Genomic DNA, 17,888 nt, shown 5'->3' on the forward strand with positions numbered 1-17,888 from the left:
AGTGTGACGCTAAATCGATAGTAACTCACTCATATATAATATTAGCAAACGGTTTCTTCCGAAGATGTTAATATATTCTTGTTTGATGTCATCTGTTTGCAGAGCACAAGAGCGTGAACTCAACGCGGTTGGTTGCGTGCATCACCACGTTGTATCTGTTCAGTAAGATCAGAGCGCAGCTGATGGTGAAGCACGCCATGACTATGCAGCCCTACCTCACCACCAAGTGCAGTGTAAGTGCAGACTGCCTGTCTCTCTATTAAACCATCACTTTAAAATCTAGAGCCCTTCTGTCCTCTAGTGGCCATGTATTACTGACCAAATGTGTTTTTTTGCAGTTCTCAAAGTGACTTCATGGTCATTTGTAATGTTGCTAAGATCCTGGAGCTTGTAGTTCCTCTGATGGATCACCCCAGTGAGAACTTCCTCACCACCATGGAAGAAGACCTAATGAAGCTTATTTTAAAATACGGCATGACCGTAAGTGATACACACATGTTTGCCTTATTGCTAGAAGTAAAATCGTAAGTGTATTAATTGAACAATACTTTTCTTCACAGGTTGTTCAGCACTGTGTTAGTTGTTTGGGTGCGATTGTGAATAAAGTGACCCGTAATTATAAGTTTGTATGGGCGTGTTTTAACCGTTATTATGGGGCTCTGACGAAGCTGAAGGTCCAGCACCAGGAGGGCACGAACAGTATGGCGCTTACTGCTACTAAAGCGGCTCTGCTCCGATCGCTCTTTACAGTGGGAGCTCTCTGTAGACACTTCGACTTCGACATGGAAGACTTCAAGGGGCCCACTAAGGTAATCCAGTCTTTACTAATATATAATATTTTGTATGATTATAAAAAAGTTTGGTGTTAAGTTTATGGTAACCTCTATAGAGTCTGTATCCTCCAGACTGTAGCATATGCAAGACCAAAAAATACAAAATTTTATTAAATGAATAAAATAAGACCCCTGATTTTTTAGGTGTTTAATCACTGTGCCTTATTTTGATTTGTTGATCAGCATTTTTATAGGTTTGAACCACAAAACATGATGTCCATTTCAGTGGACGCTGGGTGTGAAGGGGTTAAAGCTTTCTGTTTTGGCAAATAATATACACTAGTCAACATTTGAAGTGGATTAAGAAAGTTCAAAACAAGAACGGGTGTTCAAAATTTTAAGACCACTTTTATGAAAGGTTTTAATCCACTTTAAATGTTGACTACTGTATTAACACAGGAATGACATTCATAGGAAACAGTAGCCGTGTCTATTACCCTATAAAATTGCGCAAATTGAAATAGCGTATTTAAAATGTGTCTAGTGAAAAGACCGTAATTGCACATATACTCCCATATATCGCAAAAATGTTTTACACTGGAGTGAGGTCCACACACAAATGCAGTAACAGGTGATTTAAACTGAACTTAAATAAAAAATCCTGCAAGGGTGAAGATTTTTAGAAAGTCCAGTTGCTTCGTGTAGCCGGTGAAAGCAGAGTTTTTGGCTCTTGCTTGACGTTGTTGTTTGTGTCGATGTGAGACTCTGCAATGGCTTCGGATTGGCCAACATGGCTTTACAGTTATATACAGAGATATATATTTGTTGGTTTGGCATGCTCTTGACAGTGCTTAATACCGGGTTTTTGCGTGTTTAAGTGGAGATTTTTTTTTAAAGAACACCTATTGTCCAAGTCACGATTTTACATTTCCTTTGTTGTGAATTAGTTCATGTTAACGATATGCGAAAGGTACATACCACAAAGTAAACATTGACGCTTTAGTTATCGTCTCCAACGTAAATTAGTTTTCTTGGACTACAACAAACACACGGATTGTAGGCAACAGTTTACTTCCTGGGGTTGGTGATGTAGACAAGACCGACATTATCATAATTCCTCCTGCTTCGGACTCACAGCCTGTAAGTTAACTCCTGTTAGCATTGCATTGTGCGCAAATCTTTAAAACATGGTAAGGAGCGTCACATTTCCGGCTGACGTCAGAGGTATTCAGGCCAATCACAACGTACAGATTAGCTGGCCAATCATGGACACAGCACTTTTTTGTAAAAAAATCAGAGCGTTTGAGGAAGGCAGGGAAATCTGGAGCTACAAAAATGTATGTTATGTGGAAAATAATGTGTTTTTTAACCACAATCCATGCAAACACATTGTATTATACCAAATACACATAATAACATTGTTTTTTAGCAATTAAATAGATGCACTTTAACGGAAGTAAGTAGTACGTCATGTATGTGTGAACTAGACCTTAGTGCAAGACATAGGTTAATGTAAACAGTGGGTCTCATTCACTAAGCCATGCGTACGCACAAATTTGTTTTTCAAAAATACAGACTTTTAACTTACAAATCATGATTCAACAAAAACTTTCGTACTAAAATTGATTTTAAATTTATGCAAAAACGTAAGAACAACTTGGACCACACGTTGGCAATAATCATTAACGAGGAAAAAGAAGCCTATAATATATATCTGTGATATATATTTTTCCTTTTTCATGATTATTGTTTACGTGTGGTCTAAGTTGTTCTTACGTTTTTGCATAAATTTAAAATCAATTTTAGTACGAAAGTTTTTGTTGAATCATGATTTGTAAGTTAAAACGTCTGTACACACATTTTACGAACAACTTGTGCGTACGCATGCTTCGTGAATGAGACCCATTGTCATTTCGCAAGTTTTTTTTTGTTGACATTTAGAAAACAGCGCTGAAGTTTAACGCAAATCTTTAATGTAAACACAGCTAGTGTGTCATGCCTGATTGTTACATTTCAGTGAATATGTTCTGTGTCAAAATGTGGACATACATGCCAAATAAACTAATGTATTGCTTTAGGACTAGACTTTATTGATTTTTTTTGTGCAATTATTTATGATGGTTTTGTTCTTCATTTTATTCTGGTATTATATGATATCTTTTTCTTGGATACATATGAAGAGTTTGGTTCCAAAACGCAATAAATCCATTTTGACAAATTTTGGTAAAAACGTGTTTTCTATACCAAGAAAGTGACAAGATGAAAACAACTATTTTCTGTTACAAACTTTCACATAACATCTTTAGGTTAAAACATAAAAAATTCAAATCCATAAGTTGATTTTCAAAGATTTATTATAAAAACGGATTATTTTTTCCACAAAATGCAATAAATCCATGACAAGTTTTTATTCAAAATGCTATAAATCTATTGAATCAATAGCCTATATAAATGTGCATTCATCTTTGCCATGTTATATTCATTTAGTTGACTAGTTGTACACACTAATTAAAAATATAAACATTAATGGCATTAATCAAAACACTTACTTTGTCATATTAAGAACACTGTCATTGCGGTTACTTGACGTCGTCGCTTAACGTCTTTCACAGCGATCAGCTGTAAAATGTTTTTGGTCCTGCTCGATTTTCGTTGACTTTGAGTAAAAGTATGGAAAGTTTTTCATAAGATCCCCTGGGGTCAATGTGTTAGCATGAGAAGCTTGATGCTGTCGGGAGATAAGCACCAGTCTCCCGAGTGCCTCTTAGGGAAATTATTAGATGCTGATGGCTTACGTTTCTTTCCCATCACAGAAAACCATCACAGGTTTATATCAATGCAATTAAAGTATTATTTTGTTTTGTTTGTTGATAACGAAGTACAAAGTAGATGACGAAAACTAGGACTCCGTGTACTCAGCGCGTCCGCCATTGTTTGTTTACATTGCGTGACTGGTGGGCTGTAATATCAGAAATGGATTTATTGCGTTCTGTAAAAAAGGGGGAGTGGCGTTTATCGCATTTTGGGAAAAAAGGGAGAAAAGATGACAGAATAACACGGCGGATATTGGATTTTGCGTAAAATTAAGAATTTACTTTTAACTACTGGCCTGATATAATACTGATTTTGGCAGTAACTCATTTTTTTCAAAAATGGCGTTTATGGCGTTTTGGAACCAAACTCTTCATATATTGACTTCTGTGCATGTAATTGCCTTCTGTTATAAATAGGTTGTTATAAAAGAGAAGGTTCTGGAATTACTGCTATACTTCACAAATCACGAGGATGAGGAGGTCAAGTGTAAAGCCATCATTGGCTTGGGTAAGATAACATTTTGAATTAAATATTAGGTATTACTTTTTTTTTAGAGAAATAAAGTTTGAATGTTACTTAATTAAATATGCATTATGTGTAGTTTGAAAATTGAAGGAAAACTTTTGATGGTAACACTCATAGACTGAACTTTTGCACCAAACCGTTCTCGACTTAATGTGTGATGTGCTGCAGGTTTCCTGTTCATCATGCACCCGAGTCAGATGTTTGTTCCAGAGGTGAAGACTTTATATAACGGGCTGCTGTCTGATAAGAAGTGTACAATCACACTGAAGATCCAGGTGCTGAAAAACCTTCAGATGTACCTGCAGGAGGAAGATTCACGCATGCAGGAGGCTGACAGAGAATGTAAGTGGCCACACTTTGTTGTTTTAAAGTTAAAGGGGACAGAGAATGAAAAACCATTTTTACCTTTTCTTTGTTGAATAATGGTACTCTACCTGCATTCATGAACATACAAAAAGTGCTAAACATGCTAAACATCTCAGTCTCATAGAAATTCCTCTTTTAGAAATGTCAGCCAGAAAACGGCCCAATCTGAAAAACTGATGCTTATGACATCACAGGCATCTAACTGCCCCTCCACTTTAAAATAATTGGCTAAATGTTTTCAGTGGCAGCAAAGTCAGCCAATCGGTAATGAGATTGCAAGTTAAGCCAGTAGGGGAAGCCAAATATGTGCAAAACCACTTGTTTAAAATCCCCCACCTTAATAGAGCTATCTGAGAGAGGTTTTTAGGAAGCTTCTAAGGCATTACAGACCCAAACAAAAAATGTCTACATGTCTCATAACAGAAAAAGGATAAATACCCCGTTCAATCATTCTATGTCACCTTTAAACATGCTTGTTTTTCTTTGTGTCATTTCCTATTCACTTTTTGTTTTGATTTGTAATAATCAGAGCCATCCTTGGGGGGAAAACTGGAAACTTGTATTATTATGCCAGTAATAATGAGATTAATAAGTGTAAAACTCTGCAAAGTTACCAAAATAAATAGTACTGTAGTTACATTATGTGTTAGGGCTTTAAAGGATTGTATTAGTTTCAAGGTCTACCAACGATGATGTCACTTGCACCAGACACTAAGGCCACATTTACACTGCATGTGTTAAGTGACTCAATTCCGATGGCACACATTAAATATGACCCATGAATGTGTAAGCAGGAATAAAGCACATCGATTCCGATGTTTTCCGATTCGTTTTTCCGATTCGTTTCCGTTTCAGGCCTCATTCATATTTGAAAATAAATTGGATATGAATTGTGTACATGCGTTCGCATTTGCAATGTAAGCAGACAGATCGGGATATTCCTGTATCAAGGCGTGCCGTACGTCATTGAACAAGCAGCGTTGGCAAATGACGTCAACTCGGGTTTGACACCACGTGTGATCATGACTCTTTTTAGCAGTGCAATGGAGGACGCTGGCTTCACTTAGTGGATTAATGCCAAAGTTTCATGTCTTGTATTTTGTATAATCATGTTGTCTGTGTTCATTGCATATTGTCACGTTTTACTTCCTCTGTGGTTTAAGCTAATCCAGCCAAGTGTTTAGTGCAAATGCAGAAATCTGATAAGATTCTATAAGATCTGATATAATTTAGCGATATTAGATGTTACTTGTACGCCAAGTCCTTTGAAGCCACGACTTCCTCGTATGTAGTTGTGCATGGTGTTGTGATTGGAGCTTTGAGATGATGCACATTTGTGTATTTTGGTGAGATGTTTTCCAGGCTTACCCTGCTTGTGTTTATCTGTTTCCAGGGCAGAAGTTGTCAAAGCAGGAGGATCTGAAGGAGATGGGTGATATCTCATCTGGAATGAGTAGCTCCATCATGCAGCTTTATCTGAAGCAGGTACTGGAGTCTTTCTTCCACACGCAGTCCAGCGTCCGGCACTTCGCCCTCAACGTCATCGCTCTGACCCTCAGCCAGGGGCTCATACACCCCGTACAGGTACACACATACACATTTTATATTAGAACTATATTATTAATAATAATAAAGTTATTTATACCCATTCTGCACCGAGGAACAGAAAATGTGTGCAGTTTTTATTACTCACAGGCTTGTACACTATAATATGGACTTAGGCATAAAAAAAAAAAGTTTGGTTCCGGTTGGTTGTCAGTTTAGGTCATGGGTTGGTAGGGAATTTATTTTATTTTATTTTTTTATTTTTTTTACAGTGGCAGCAAGGGATAGGTAAGAAATTGTTAAATATTTAAATTGAATAGCGGATATATTTGTGGTGACTTTGGCCATATTGCGTGTTTGTCTCACGCAGCGCAGAGCCACGGATCTCCACGGATTATCTCTTTTTTATTGTGTGTGTGTGAGAGAGAGAGAGAGAGAGAGAGAGAGAGAGAGAGAGAGAGAGAGAGAGAGAGAGAGCAGTAAATGCAGCTGAAAGAATACACTGCGTGTTTTAAAGTAAAAAAAAAATAACGAAACGCAATATGTGGAGGCCGGTGTTGAATCTGTCTGTATGATATGAAAAATATCTTACGTGAGCCTGTGGCTAAAGTATAAAAGTGGAACTCTTTGTAGCATAATCAGGGCTTGACATTAACTTTTTTGCTCACCAGCCAAAGTGGCTAGTTGTTTTTCAAAGGTACTAGCCAAAGTTAATTGTATATGATTAAATTTGACTTTGGCATCCTAAAATTACTTTAATTCGAGCAAATTTACTTGCTAAATTAGATGCAGACTGAATTTCAAATGCAGTCTGACTACCCGAATTAAGACAACATTTAGCTGGTATATAGCTGGTATATCAGTAGATCATATAAGATGCATGAAAAACATGCTAGTAATTAAGGCATAAATAGATTAACTTTGAATGAATATATTAAAAGTAGAACAGGGGTGTAGAAGAAACACTAATTCTAAACTGAAAAGATAAACACAAAACCCATCGATAACCACTTTAAATATTTATTAACAACAGCAGTAAATACTGTCAAGATATGTACATTAATTTTACTGTCATGCAGATGTATTTTATAAGCTAAATGGTTTCTGATAAAAGTGATTTAAGACAAATGTCGGGAGGGCATTATTGTTACATTAAAACGATGCGCGAACCTCTCGATGGCGGGTTTCCTTTAATTTCGTGTGCATTCAGGTATGCGCTGAATTTCTCTTCGCTCTTGCCCTGAGAGTTTGCACGCAATTTATATCTAATCAATCACTTCAATGCAATTGTTTTGTCTTTCCCGAAGTGTGTATGCGCTCAGACTGCGTCCTCTTGTGCATTCGCAAATCCATCAGCTCTCGCGCGCTCTCTGGAAGGTGACGCTTTGGTCCGCTACGCCCTGCTGATCGCGTGCGCGTCTCTCAACAGATCTCTGTGCGTTGCTCTGGGTGCAGAATGCTCATGGGAGTTGTAGTTTCCCAGTGTCGCATTGCGTATTGTTTATCATTTCGCATAACTTTTAAGAAAACAGACCTGCCTTATGGCCGAAATCTTACCCGCGTTTGGCGGGTGTTAATGTCAAGCCCTGGTCATAATACCATAAATTCAAATATTATAATTCACTTACTGCCAGCAAAAATGAGCCTTGGTTTGTGCTCTCTGGAAGAGAAAAGCCCACTTGCATATCGTTGTTCAGCTCGTCTTTTTTTGTCTGTAATTTACAACTTTCGGCGGGGCAAAAGATCACGTTGCTGTGCACGAAACAGCATCTCGAATGCACACCAAAAATTACCACTTTACCAGTGCTTTGGTAAGTGGCGACAACGATCTGTGAACTATTGTGTTAACGACTGTGTAGCTGCTTTGTTTGTTGCTGGAGGACGCGTGCTTTACAAAAACGGTGCTGTACTAAAAGGTAAATTATAGTTCGCCTAAATTTTTTTTTTTTTTTGTGTATTTATTTAATGTGTATTATTTCTTCCCCAAGCTCATAAAATAAATTTGGGTCGCACATAAATTGGCAGGGTCGGTCGGAAACCGGAACCAAACAAATTTTTTTTTTAGGCCTTATGATTTTGCTTTTCTCCTTGTGATCCCAGTGTGTGCCATATCTGATTTCAATGGGGACGGACCCTGAGCCCGCCATGAGGAACAAAGCCGACCAACAGCTGGTGGAGATTGATAAGAAGTACACTGGATTTATCCATGTAAGCATTAGTCTACAATCCTTGCTATATGTGTCATATATCCAAAACTACAATGTTATCCATAAATAGGATCATTCTGGTTGTGGGATCCTATTGGCTGGATATTAGAGACAGATTTGTAAGAATGTAATGCATTATACCCTGAAACGTTAAGGTTGAACTGTTAGAATGAGCGATGATCAGTGTCAAATAACGTTTTGTGGAAATTTATCTCTGCTTATAAAGCAAGAAGGGTTTATTTTATTTTTCCCACCAGTTTTTTTTTCATTCAGCATTCAGACATGCTTTCCATTTTAGCTCCGAGTCAGATCCTCACCCATTAAAGGGAACCTATTATGCAAAATCCACTTTTACAAGTTATGTAAACACAACCACTCCACAATGAAAAAAACCCTCTCCTTCTTTTTTTTATCCCCATTAAACCAAAGCAGTCTCATTAGACATACCGTTTTGATTCTCTTGCTAATGTGACATCACACTGATAAAGCCCCACCCATCCTGCATTACTATAGTTTCTGCCCTCAGCGAGTTGTACTCTGTCCGCCGTATCTTAGTAATGAAATACCACTTTCTCAGACTGTATTCATAGGAATCAGATCTATTTTAAAAAAAGCACTCACTGTCTCTTTGGGTAAGGGAGTGAGGAGCTGTAGCTTATTTAAATTAAAAGTCGCCATGAAACTGAAGTAGCAATTGTCTTATTTTCCCCGTGGTGATGTATATCAGATTAACAAAAGGCTTCTGAAATGAAAAAGGTAGGACCGGACTTGAATTCGTCCATTGAGAACTGAATCTTTTCCTGAACCCCGCCCACCTGCCATACCATATGACCAGAAGTAAAGAGACATCGTTTCAAGGAGGGGAGGAGATTTGCGTTTTTTTTTTTTAGATTATATGGGCACATGAATTTAAAAAAAAATAATGAAGCTTACAGATTTGTCATTTGTAAAAAAAAAAGCGAAGTATTCCAAAACAAATTAAGACAATACCAGTCTGTTTTGATGTTTTGTGTCTTAAAGGATTAGTCCATTTTCTTACAAGAAAATCCAGATAATTTACTCGCCACCATGTCATCCAAAATGTTGATGTCTTTCTTTGTTCAGTCGAGATGAAATTATGTTTCTTGAGGAAAACATTCCAGGATTTTTCTAATTTTACTGGACACCAACTGTTTAAAATTGCAGTTTCAAAGGACTCTGAACGATCCCAAAGGAGGCATAAGGGTCTTATCTAGCGAAACGATTGTCATTTTTGATAAGAGAAATAAAAAATATGCACTTTTAAACCATAACTTCTCGTCTATCTCCGGTCCTGTGATGCGCCAGCGCGACCTCACTTAATACATCATCACGTCAAGAGGTCACGGAGGACGTATCGAAACTACGCCCCAGTGTTTACAAGTGAGGAGAAAGAGGACCATTCCGATGTTGTTGTACGTGGAATGATACTAATTAATGTCTTTGTGTCAGTTTATTGTTTAAAATGGTCCGCAAATGTGCGTTTCATATATGTAACACGTGACCTTTCCACGGCATTAACGCAATTACGTGAGATCGTGCTGGGGCATCACCGGACCGTAGATAGATGAGAAGTGGTGGTTTAAAAGTGCACATTTTTTATTCTTCTTGCCAAAAATGACAATCGTTTCGATGGATAGGACCCTTATGCCTCGTTTGGGATAATTTGGAGTCCTATGAAGCTGCAGTTTTGAACTGCATTGGAACTGTTAAGTGTTGGGGTCCATTAAAGTCCATTATAATGAGAAAAATCCTGGAATGTTTTCCTCGGAAAACATAATTTCTTCTCGACTGAACAAAGAAAGACATCAACATTTTGGGTGACATGGTGATAAGTAAATTATTTGGATTTTTTTTAATAATGGACTAATCCTTTAACATGGGTGATTGTTGATGTAGCAGACCGGGATTATACAATTTATTATTGCATGTTTTGATTCAAAGATTCACACATACTTGTGTTCGTTTTTGCTTATTTTTCTACTTAAGCCTTTAAAAATGTGTACATGTTCATACTTTTTTTTTATATTTAATTCAATGTTCGATGGCAATGGTGTAAAAGGAATTATTAAACAGAATTTCATTGTTGTCAACAGATGAAGGCTGTGGCTGGGATGAAGATGTCCTACCAAGTACAGCAGGCGGTCTTGGGTTCAGGAGTGTCGGTCATCCGTGGTTTCCGCCAGGACGAGTCCAATTCAGCTCTGTGTTCTCACCTGTACAGCATGGTTCGAACGAACCGGCAACACAGACGAGCGTTCCTCATCTCGCTCCTTAATCTGTTCGACGACAGCTCGGTTAGCACTGCCCTCCGGTCTTTATCGTTCCCCATCTGTAGCTCTTTGCTGCAATTTTAAGACATTTCTTTTTTGTCTCTTTCTCTGAGCAGAAGATGGAGGTAAACATGCTGTTGTTCATGGCTGATAATTTGGCCTACTTCCCCTATCAGTCTCAGGAGGAGCCTCTCTTCATTATGCATCACATAGACATCACGCTGTCGGTGTCGGGCAGCAACCTGCTGCAGTCATTTAAAGAGGTAAACGCCTGTACACACACCATGAATCCTAAATTAATATTTTTATTTTAACATCACTTGTGCTGTGGTTTTACTCTCCATGGATGAATCTGATGGTTTGCTGTGTACTTGTAGTTTATCTGATATATTTGTATCAGCTTTGAATGGCAAATTGTTAAATAGGTTTGTTTATTTTTAATAAAAACTGCAAAAGCAAATACTCCATAGTGTGCTTACATTGTGGTTGCGATGTCATCATAATGATGACTTCTGAAGTGACGTTTCTGCTATCGTCTCAGTCTCTCATCAGAATTCCAGGCCGAAAAAGCAGGAAAAGGACTCGACGGAGACGGCAGCAACAAAACGGTTCGGAGGAGCAGAGAACAGAGCAGGAGGAAGAGGTAGACAGGCACAGCGGAGATGAAATGGCTGAGGATGATGATGATTTTGAGGAGGATGAAGATGGGCAGCGAGTGAGAAAACCCAAGCCGACGGAGAACGCCAAGGAGCCGGAGTCCGAATCGGAATCTGATCTGGAAGATGCCGATGCCGTCATGGAGCGTCTCCCTGACGACACATCACCTCTCCTGGACTTCGCCAGAGCATCACAGGGCATTTTGTTACTGCTGGTGCTGAAACAACATCTCAAGAATCTCTACGGTTTCTCAGACAGGTATCGCACAACCAAAAACCAGAAGCTTGACTGAAGTTGCTTTGTATGAAGATGATAACGTGGCTTTATTGATTCATTAGTACATTTAGAATTTTCAAGGCTGGAAACTAGGGATGCATAACGATTAATCACGATTAATCTATTGCAGCAGAAAAGTGTTTGTTTACATCAGATATGTGTGTGTGAACTGTGTATAATAATTATGTATAAATATGCACATATGCATGTATAATGTTAAGGAAAAAATATATTAAGTATTTATACATAAATATACAAATGTAAATAAAAACTTTTATTCTGCTATAGATTAACTGCGATTAATCGTTATGCATCCTTACTGGAAACTTTCCATGGGAATTAATAGGAATAAACTAGGAACTTTTGGGAAAAATTGCCTATAATAGGGAACCTAAATGTAGTTAAAAAAATCTTTCAGCATAATTTTGTTTAACACAAGATTTAAGGCAAATTCAGTTGAATTTCTACCCTTCACATTCCTCAGTCACATGCACACTGCTTACTGAAGGGCCATTGAGGCCATACCCCCTGCATGTACTTGCATTTCTCCATAACATGCACAGATCATTTCTTAAATTCTGCACACAAAATAATGTCAAAATGTCCATCTTTGCATGTATTTATGTAAATTACATACATTTATTTTACACTTCCTTGTGTTGTGTAAGCTAGTGTGCAACAACATTTATACCATTGTAAAGACAAATGCACTAAGTGAAAAAGCATTTTGTCAAGATCATTTAAAGGGGACATATCATGAAAATCTGACTTTTTCCATGTGTAAGTGCTATAATTGGGTCCCCAGTGCTTCTTTCAACCTAGAAAATGTGATAAAGATCAACCCAGTAACTTAGTTTTGGTAAACCATTCTCTGCAAGCATTTGAAAAAATAGGTAATTGGAATTTGGCTCCCCTTGTGATGTCAGAAGGGGATAATACCCAGGACACATCCAAAAACGGCACATTTTTGCTCACACCTACAACGTGGCAATTTTAACATGCTATAATAAATAATCTATATGGTATTTTGAGCTAAAACTTCACATGTGTTATCTGAGGACACCAAACGTTTTTTGACATTTAAATTCTTGTGAAATGTCCCCTTAAAAAGACCCCAAAGTTTGGACACATTACTATTTTTAATGTTTTTTTAAAAAGTCTATTGTGCTCATTAAGCCTGCATTTATTTGATTAAAATTTTTCAGGAATCATTCATATAAGGATTTTTGATCAGGCTTGATGATCAGGATTCTTCAAAATGTACTACCTTGCATGCATGGCTACTTATTACCAAATCTTAGTTATGTTTGTATATGATATAGTTTAAATACATTTCTCTTTATTTCCAAATAATTCACATAAATTTCCAATTTGGAATATCTCCAAAAATTTCCCAGATTAAGTTCCCATGGAAAGTTTCTGGAAACCCTTTGCAACCCCAACATACACGCATACATTAATATTAGGGGTGTGACGATAAATCGAGACACTAATACAAGGGTTCTCAACCTTTTGCAATTTACGGCCCACCAATGACTGTTTAAAACGGACCACCTTTCTAAACATGATATAGTATCAACGCAGAATAAAAAAACAACAACAATGCATTGTGACATGCTTTTCCCATTACTAAAGTCACTAAAGGTACACCTGGTGGTACCCCTGTAGATGAATGAGGAACGTCATTGCTTCCAATGGAAAAACCAAACCACATGGGTGTCATTTTGAGCCAAAAAAAGACATTTACTTTTAGGCTTAGGCTTTAGACTTTATTTGTATTAGTTCTTAAGGGTAGTACCTTTGAGAAGTTACATCTTTGAAGGTAAAATATACAGACGCGGAAAACATTGAGACCCTTTTAAGACTGTTTTCAGTTTATCTAATTGTACTATTTATAGCTATGTTTAAGTAAAAAAAAGAAATTTTGTTTTATCCTATCAACTTCCAAAAAAACATTTCTGCCAAATTCCTAATAAAAAATAATGGTTTTATTTGCATTTTTTGCAAAAAAAATGAAATGGGGAAAAATGTCAAAATACAAAAAAAGATTTAGATTTTGAATAGGCTTACTGCAAAGAAATTTAAATGTTCAAAGTTTATATAAATTTTTAACAACACAATGTTTTAACATTTATTTTAGGAACAATTTAAAAGTAAATATTTGATGAAATAAGCCTGTTGGTTTTTTTTATTCACTTGTCCTTTCATGCTCTCCGTCGTGTACATTGCTGTTGTGTTTGGGTGACTTTAGGTTCGGTGTCTGAAGTCAACAGACACTGGACTGAAATCATAACAATAGGCTACATGTAGACATGATTATAAAAGGCAAAACTGAAGTGGTCTATTCATTTTTTCGACAGCTATATTTAAAATGATTTCTGAAATCAAATGCATCTTATTTGACGCATAAGCCAAACTGAAAGTATTTTGCACGTCAAATAATTATGCGAAAGGGGAAACCCCGAGCTTCAGAAAGTGATGCAAAATGCACGTCAAAAAGTGGTATTACAATAGGGGAAAGTTTGTGTGGAGTCACACCGCAGACAGCTATTTGTAGATGCCACCTTCTTTTTAATGTGGCACAACGCGGACATGCTGTTTGCGACCCCCTTCACATAGTGTTACTGCATCTGAATGAACATGCGTTCTATCTGACGTGACGTGATTGCTGTTGCGATATTCAAACATGAATGGGCTTTTAGATCATGCGTTTTGTTTCTGTGCGAGAGCGCCCTCTGGCTTTTCACCATAATTCATTGAGAAGCATAGCAAGCAAATCTCACAATTTATCGCTACACCCATAATAAATATCCATGAACCAAAATAAACATGCATACCTATTTTTATTTTTATGAATACTAATACTAATGCAATAAAAATAGAATAATGTCATTGTGCTTGATGCACACAGAAACATCTGATAATGCTTTTGTGGAATATGATCCTAATAATCCTTACGTTCTTTTAACACAGCAAAATTCAGAAGTACTCGCCTACAGAGTCAGCCAAGGTGTACGATAAAGCCGTGAACAGAAAGTCATCCGTACAGTTCAGTCCACGGCAGACCATCGACTTTCTCAACCACTACGATGTTCACGGTGATCTGACCTACGAGCTGAAGAGGAAGATCGTCAAACAGTACCTTGATGTAAGAATACACTCTCAGCTTTCTAGTTCAGTCAAAACAACAAAATCACTTTTTACTGCTTTAATGTAGGGCTGCATAACGATTAATCACGACTAATCGTTTGCAGAATAAAAGTTTTTGTTTACATAATATATGTGTGTGTACTGTGTATAATAATTATGTATAAATTAATACACATGCATGTAAATATTTAAGAAATATTTACATGTGTATATACATTTTTAGATATATATATATATATAATTTATATTAAATCTAAATATTTAATCTATAAATATTTTTCTTAAAATTATACATGCATGTGTGTGTATTTTTATATATAATATAATAATATTATTATACACAGTACACACACACATTTATGATGTAAACAAAAACTTTTATTATGCAAACGATTAGTCACGATTAATCGTTATGCAGCCCTACTTAAATGTTTGTTTGTTTTTTGTGGCAGAGCACCTCTTGAAACTACATAGCATTAGGGCTGTCACGGTTATGAAATTTGTGTCAATTTTGATGATTAATTGCCTGTTTTATTGGTTTGACATTTCATTATTGTAATATTTTTTCTTTGCTTATGAAAAATTTAAATTTATTTAAATGAAATCTTTTGCAAGGTTCACCTGGCAGTAAATATTAATATACATAACACACATTTAAAAGTAATCTGATACGGTCTCGTTTATACAGGCGCTGCAGCTCCCCCTTGTGTTTTTTAGAGAGATGTGCAATAATTGCGGTGATCTGAAATCATTGCGATGAGGTCAAACAATCGCGATGAGAGGATTATTTAATCATTGTGACAGCCCTACATAGCATAGCAAGCATACACATTTTCCTTGATGATGTTTTCAGAATTTATTGTGGATAAAAACTTTCTGTCCGTCAAAGCTCTTACACATCTGTTTCTGTCTGTCATCACTCATGTTGTGCTCCGTCTGTTTGATTTTTCAGTTCAAGTTGCTGATGGAGCACCTTGATCCCGATGAAGAGGATGAGGAGGGAGAACAAACGAGTGCAAACGTGAGGAATAAAGCCATCACAGCACTGCTGGGAGGTGCGGCCACGAGCCCCCGAAACCACCACACGCTTGACTCCGAGGATGAAGATAGCGAAGGGGAGGAGAGAACGCCAGGGGTGAGATAAATGCTTATATCTTCTGTATGCAAATGTTGATTCATACCAAAATGTTTTTTGCATAGTTGTGTTTGACACATGAAAACATCTCGGGTTACGTATGTAACTGTTGTTCCCTGAGAAGGGAACGAGACGCTGCGTCTCCCTTGCCATAATTCCTGCATCCCTGTAATGCCGTCTTTGCAATATTTCAGATAGCGATATACTTCCTGGCTCCCGCGTCACCCTGTCTTTGTCATTAAGCCTCACCATTGGTTGAATTTTATATACATATTCAGACGCACTTACCCCTGGAGGCGTCCCCAAAGTGTCACCGCAGTGGCGCAGCACGAGTTCCCTCGAAAGGAAACTGTAACAATATATCTTAAAATGTAACACGATGTAACCTTGCTCTCACTCGAAATGTGTCCCCACATTTAGTCCTTGAATTTGAGGGTATTGGACCTGTAAAGTCCTTGAAAGGTCCTTGAATTTGAAGTTAACTAAGGTGTGGGAACCCTGAAAAGTAAGTCTTGCTTTTTGTCAATTTTGCAGGCATCTAAGCGAGGAAAGCGTGGGGGAGACTCTGCGGATCTGCTGTTGGCCAACATGAGCGAGTCTGTGAGCGCTCTCGACATAATAGCCATCCACTGCCCCAAATACAGAGACCGGCCGCAAATCGCGCGAGTCATCCAGAGGAACAGTGACGGTTACAGCATCCACTGGATGGCCGGCTCTTATTCGAGCCCATGGTCCGAGGCCAAACGCCGCGACGGACGTAAGCTGGTGCCTTGGGTGGACACCATCAGAGAGACCGATATCATTTACAAAAAAGTCACACTCACTAGCGGCAACAAGCTCACCCACAAGATGGCACAGACTCTACGCGCGCTGTACGCCGCCAAGGACAGGAACTCCAGCTAATGATGCATAAACACGCGTACACGTGCTTTCTAGACCTCTCATCTCAAACCTTCTCGCGCGCAAACACATACAACGTCATGCCTACCAGCCAAACATCTCCCGGGTCATCTTACGTCAGCCAAACCCACACATAAACACGTACACACAAGCGGCTATTCTACACTACAGACTTTTCTCTCCGATGCACTCTGGGTCCGCCGGCCACATTTTGAGAGAGACGCCGCGCCAGGGTGCATCGTCGTATCGCAGGAATAAAATGTTTGGAGAAACATTGTATGGGTGCTCCTTCGCTGTTGTGCAGCAGATTTCTGGTTGTTTGATTTCTACTCCCAGTGTATCATAGTTTAACATAAAAAATATTGTTTATATCTATAAAAGAAATTTAAATATATACTGAATGTTGAAAGAATTAGTTTGTTGATGTTTTTACCTTTTTCCTTTACTTTCGTTTTTGATTTCTCTGCGTCAAACGGCTATCTATAGCTTAGCTCCTCCTTTACTGGCTGATGACTCTTTCTGTTGAGCTGTTTGTCCATTTTTGTACGATAGCACCGTGTGGCTGTAATTTATTGTGTATAGCATGCAGTGTCTGAGGAGGGCTGTGTCGAAGGACATTCGCGATTTAATTGGTCGCCCTGCTCAGCGTAAAGGGACCCACATGCCTCTGATGGAACAAATACTGCAATAAATTTTCTACTTCTCTTACTTGCAAGACTCTTCCTGTCAGTTTTCACTTGATTTTTTTGTATTGCACATATGAACGAAATGTGGTAAAGCACACCTGGTAACTGCTGTGCCGTGTGGTTACGACAATTCATCCTTTTTGCAGATGCACAAAATATTATCCAGTTTTTAGTGGGTTGCATCCCTTTGCATTTCTGTGTTACAGACCAACACACATATTTATATATACTAAACTTCTGTCATGGGCCATAATTGCGTATGATAGATCACTTGCATCATGTGGAGTAAAAGACACAAGCACATGATGTAATTGGTTTTAGATCAACTACCAAACAACTCATTTTTTTGAGTATACAGTATATTTAGTATGTTGTTGTAAATTTCATGTTTTTAGATTCCAATTCCTTATGAATGCATAAATAACCAGATTTGTACACATTTTTTATTTCCAAAATGACTTGCTGAATTAAACCTGTTGATTGTGGTTATGAGACAGCAACTTGCATGTATACTGAAAAAAAGCAATAAGTAGAATTTACTTCATTTACAAGTTATTGCACAT

The 17,888-nt window shown here is 37.7% G+C and overlaps 1 protein-coding gene across 3 annotated transcripts in view; it reads left to right on the forward strand.

Moving 5' to 3' along the window:
* The window catches only part of nipbla (NIPBL cohesin loading factor a), a 52,853-nt gene extending 35,506 nt beyond the window's left edge, over positions 1-17,347 (forward strand). For all 3 annotated transcript variants that reach the window (XM_073860452.1, XM_073860455.1, XM_073860454.1), the window contains exons 33-45: positions 103-227; positions 334-480; positions 561-809; positions 4,004-4,094; positions 4,281-4,454; positions 5,872-6,062; positions 8,124-8,231; positions 10,345-10,545; positions 10,638-10,784; positions 11,063-11,436; positions 14,428-14,602; positions 15,557-15,739; positions 16,274-17,347. In XM_073860452.1, the coding sequence (XP_073716553.1) occupies positions 103-227; positions 334-480; positions 561-809; positions 4,004-4,094; positions 4,281-4,454; positions 5,872-6,062; positions 8,124-8,231; positions 10,345-10,545; positions 10,638-10,784; positions 11,063-11,436; positions 14,428-14,602; positions 15,557-15,739; positions 16,274-16,642 (2,534 nt within the window). In that variant the 3' untranslated portion in view covers positions 16,643-17,347. The remainder of the gene's footprint in view (positions 1-102; positions 228-333; positions 481-560; positions 810-4,003; positions 4,095-4,280; positions 4,455-5,871; positions 6,063-8,123; positions 8,232-10,344; positions 10,546-10,637; positions 10,785-11,062; positions 11,437-14,427; positions 14,603-15,556; positions 15,740-16,273) is intronic.
* Positions 17,348-17,888: the final 541 nt, after the last annotated feature.

Source organism: Misgurnus anguillicaudatus, chromosome 22, assembly GCF_027580225.2.
Source record: "Misgurnus anguillicaudatus chromosome 22, ASM2758022v2, whole genome shotgun sequence".
NCBI lineage: Eukaryota > Metazoa > Chordata > Actinopteri > Cypriniformes > Cobitidae > Misgurnus > Misgurnus anguillicaudatus.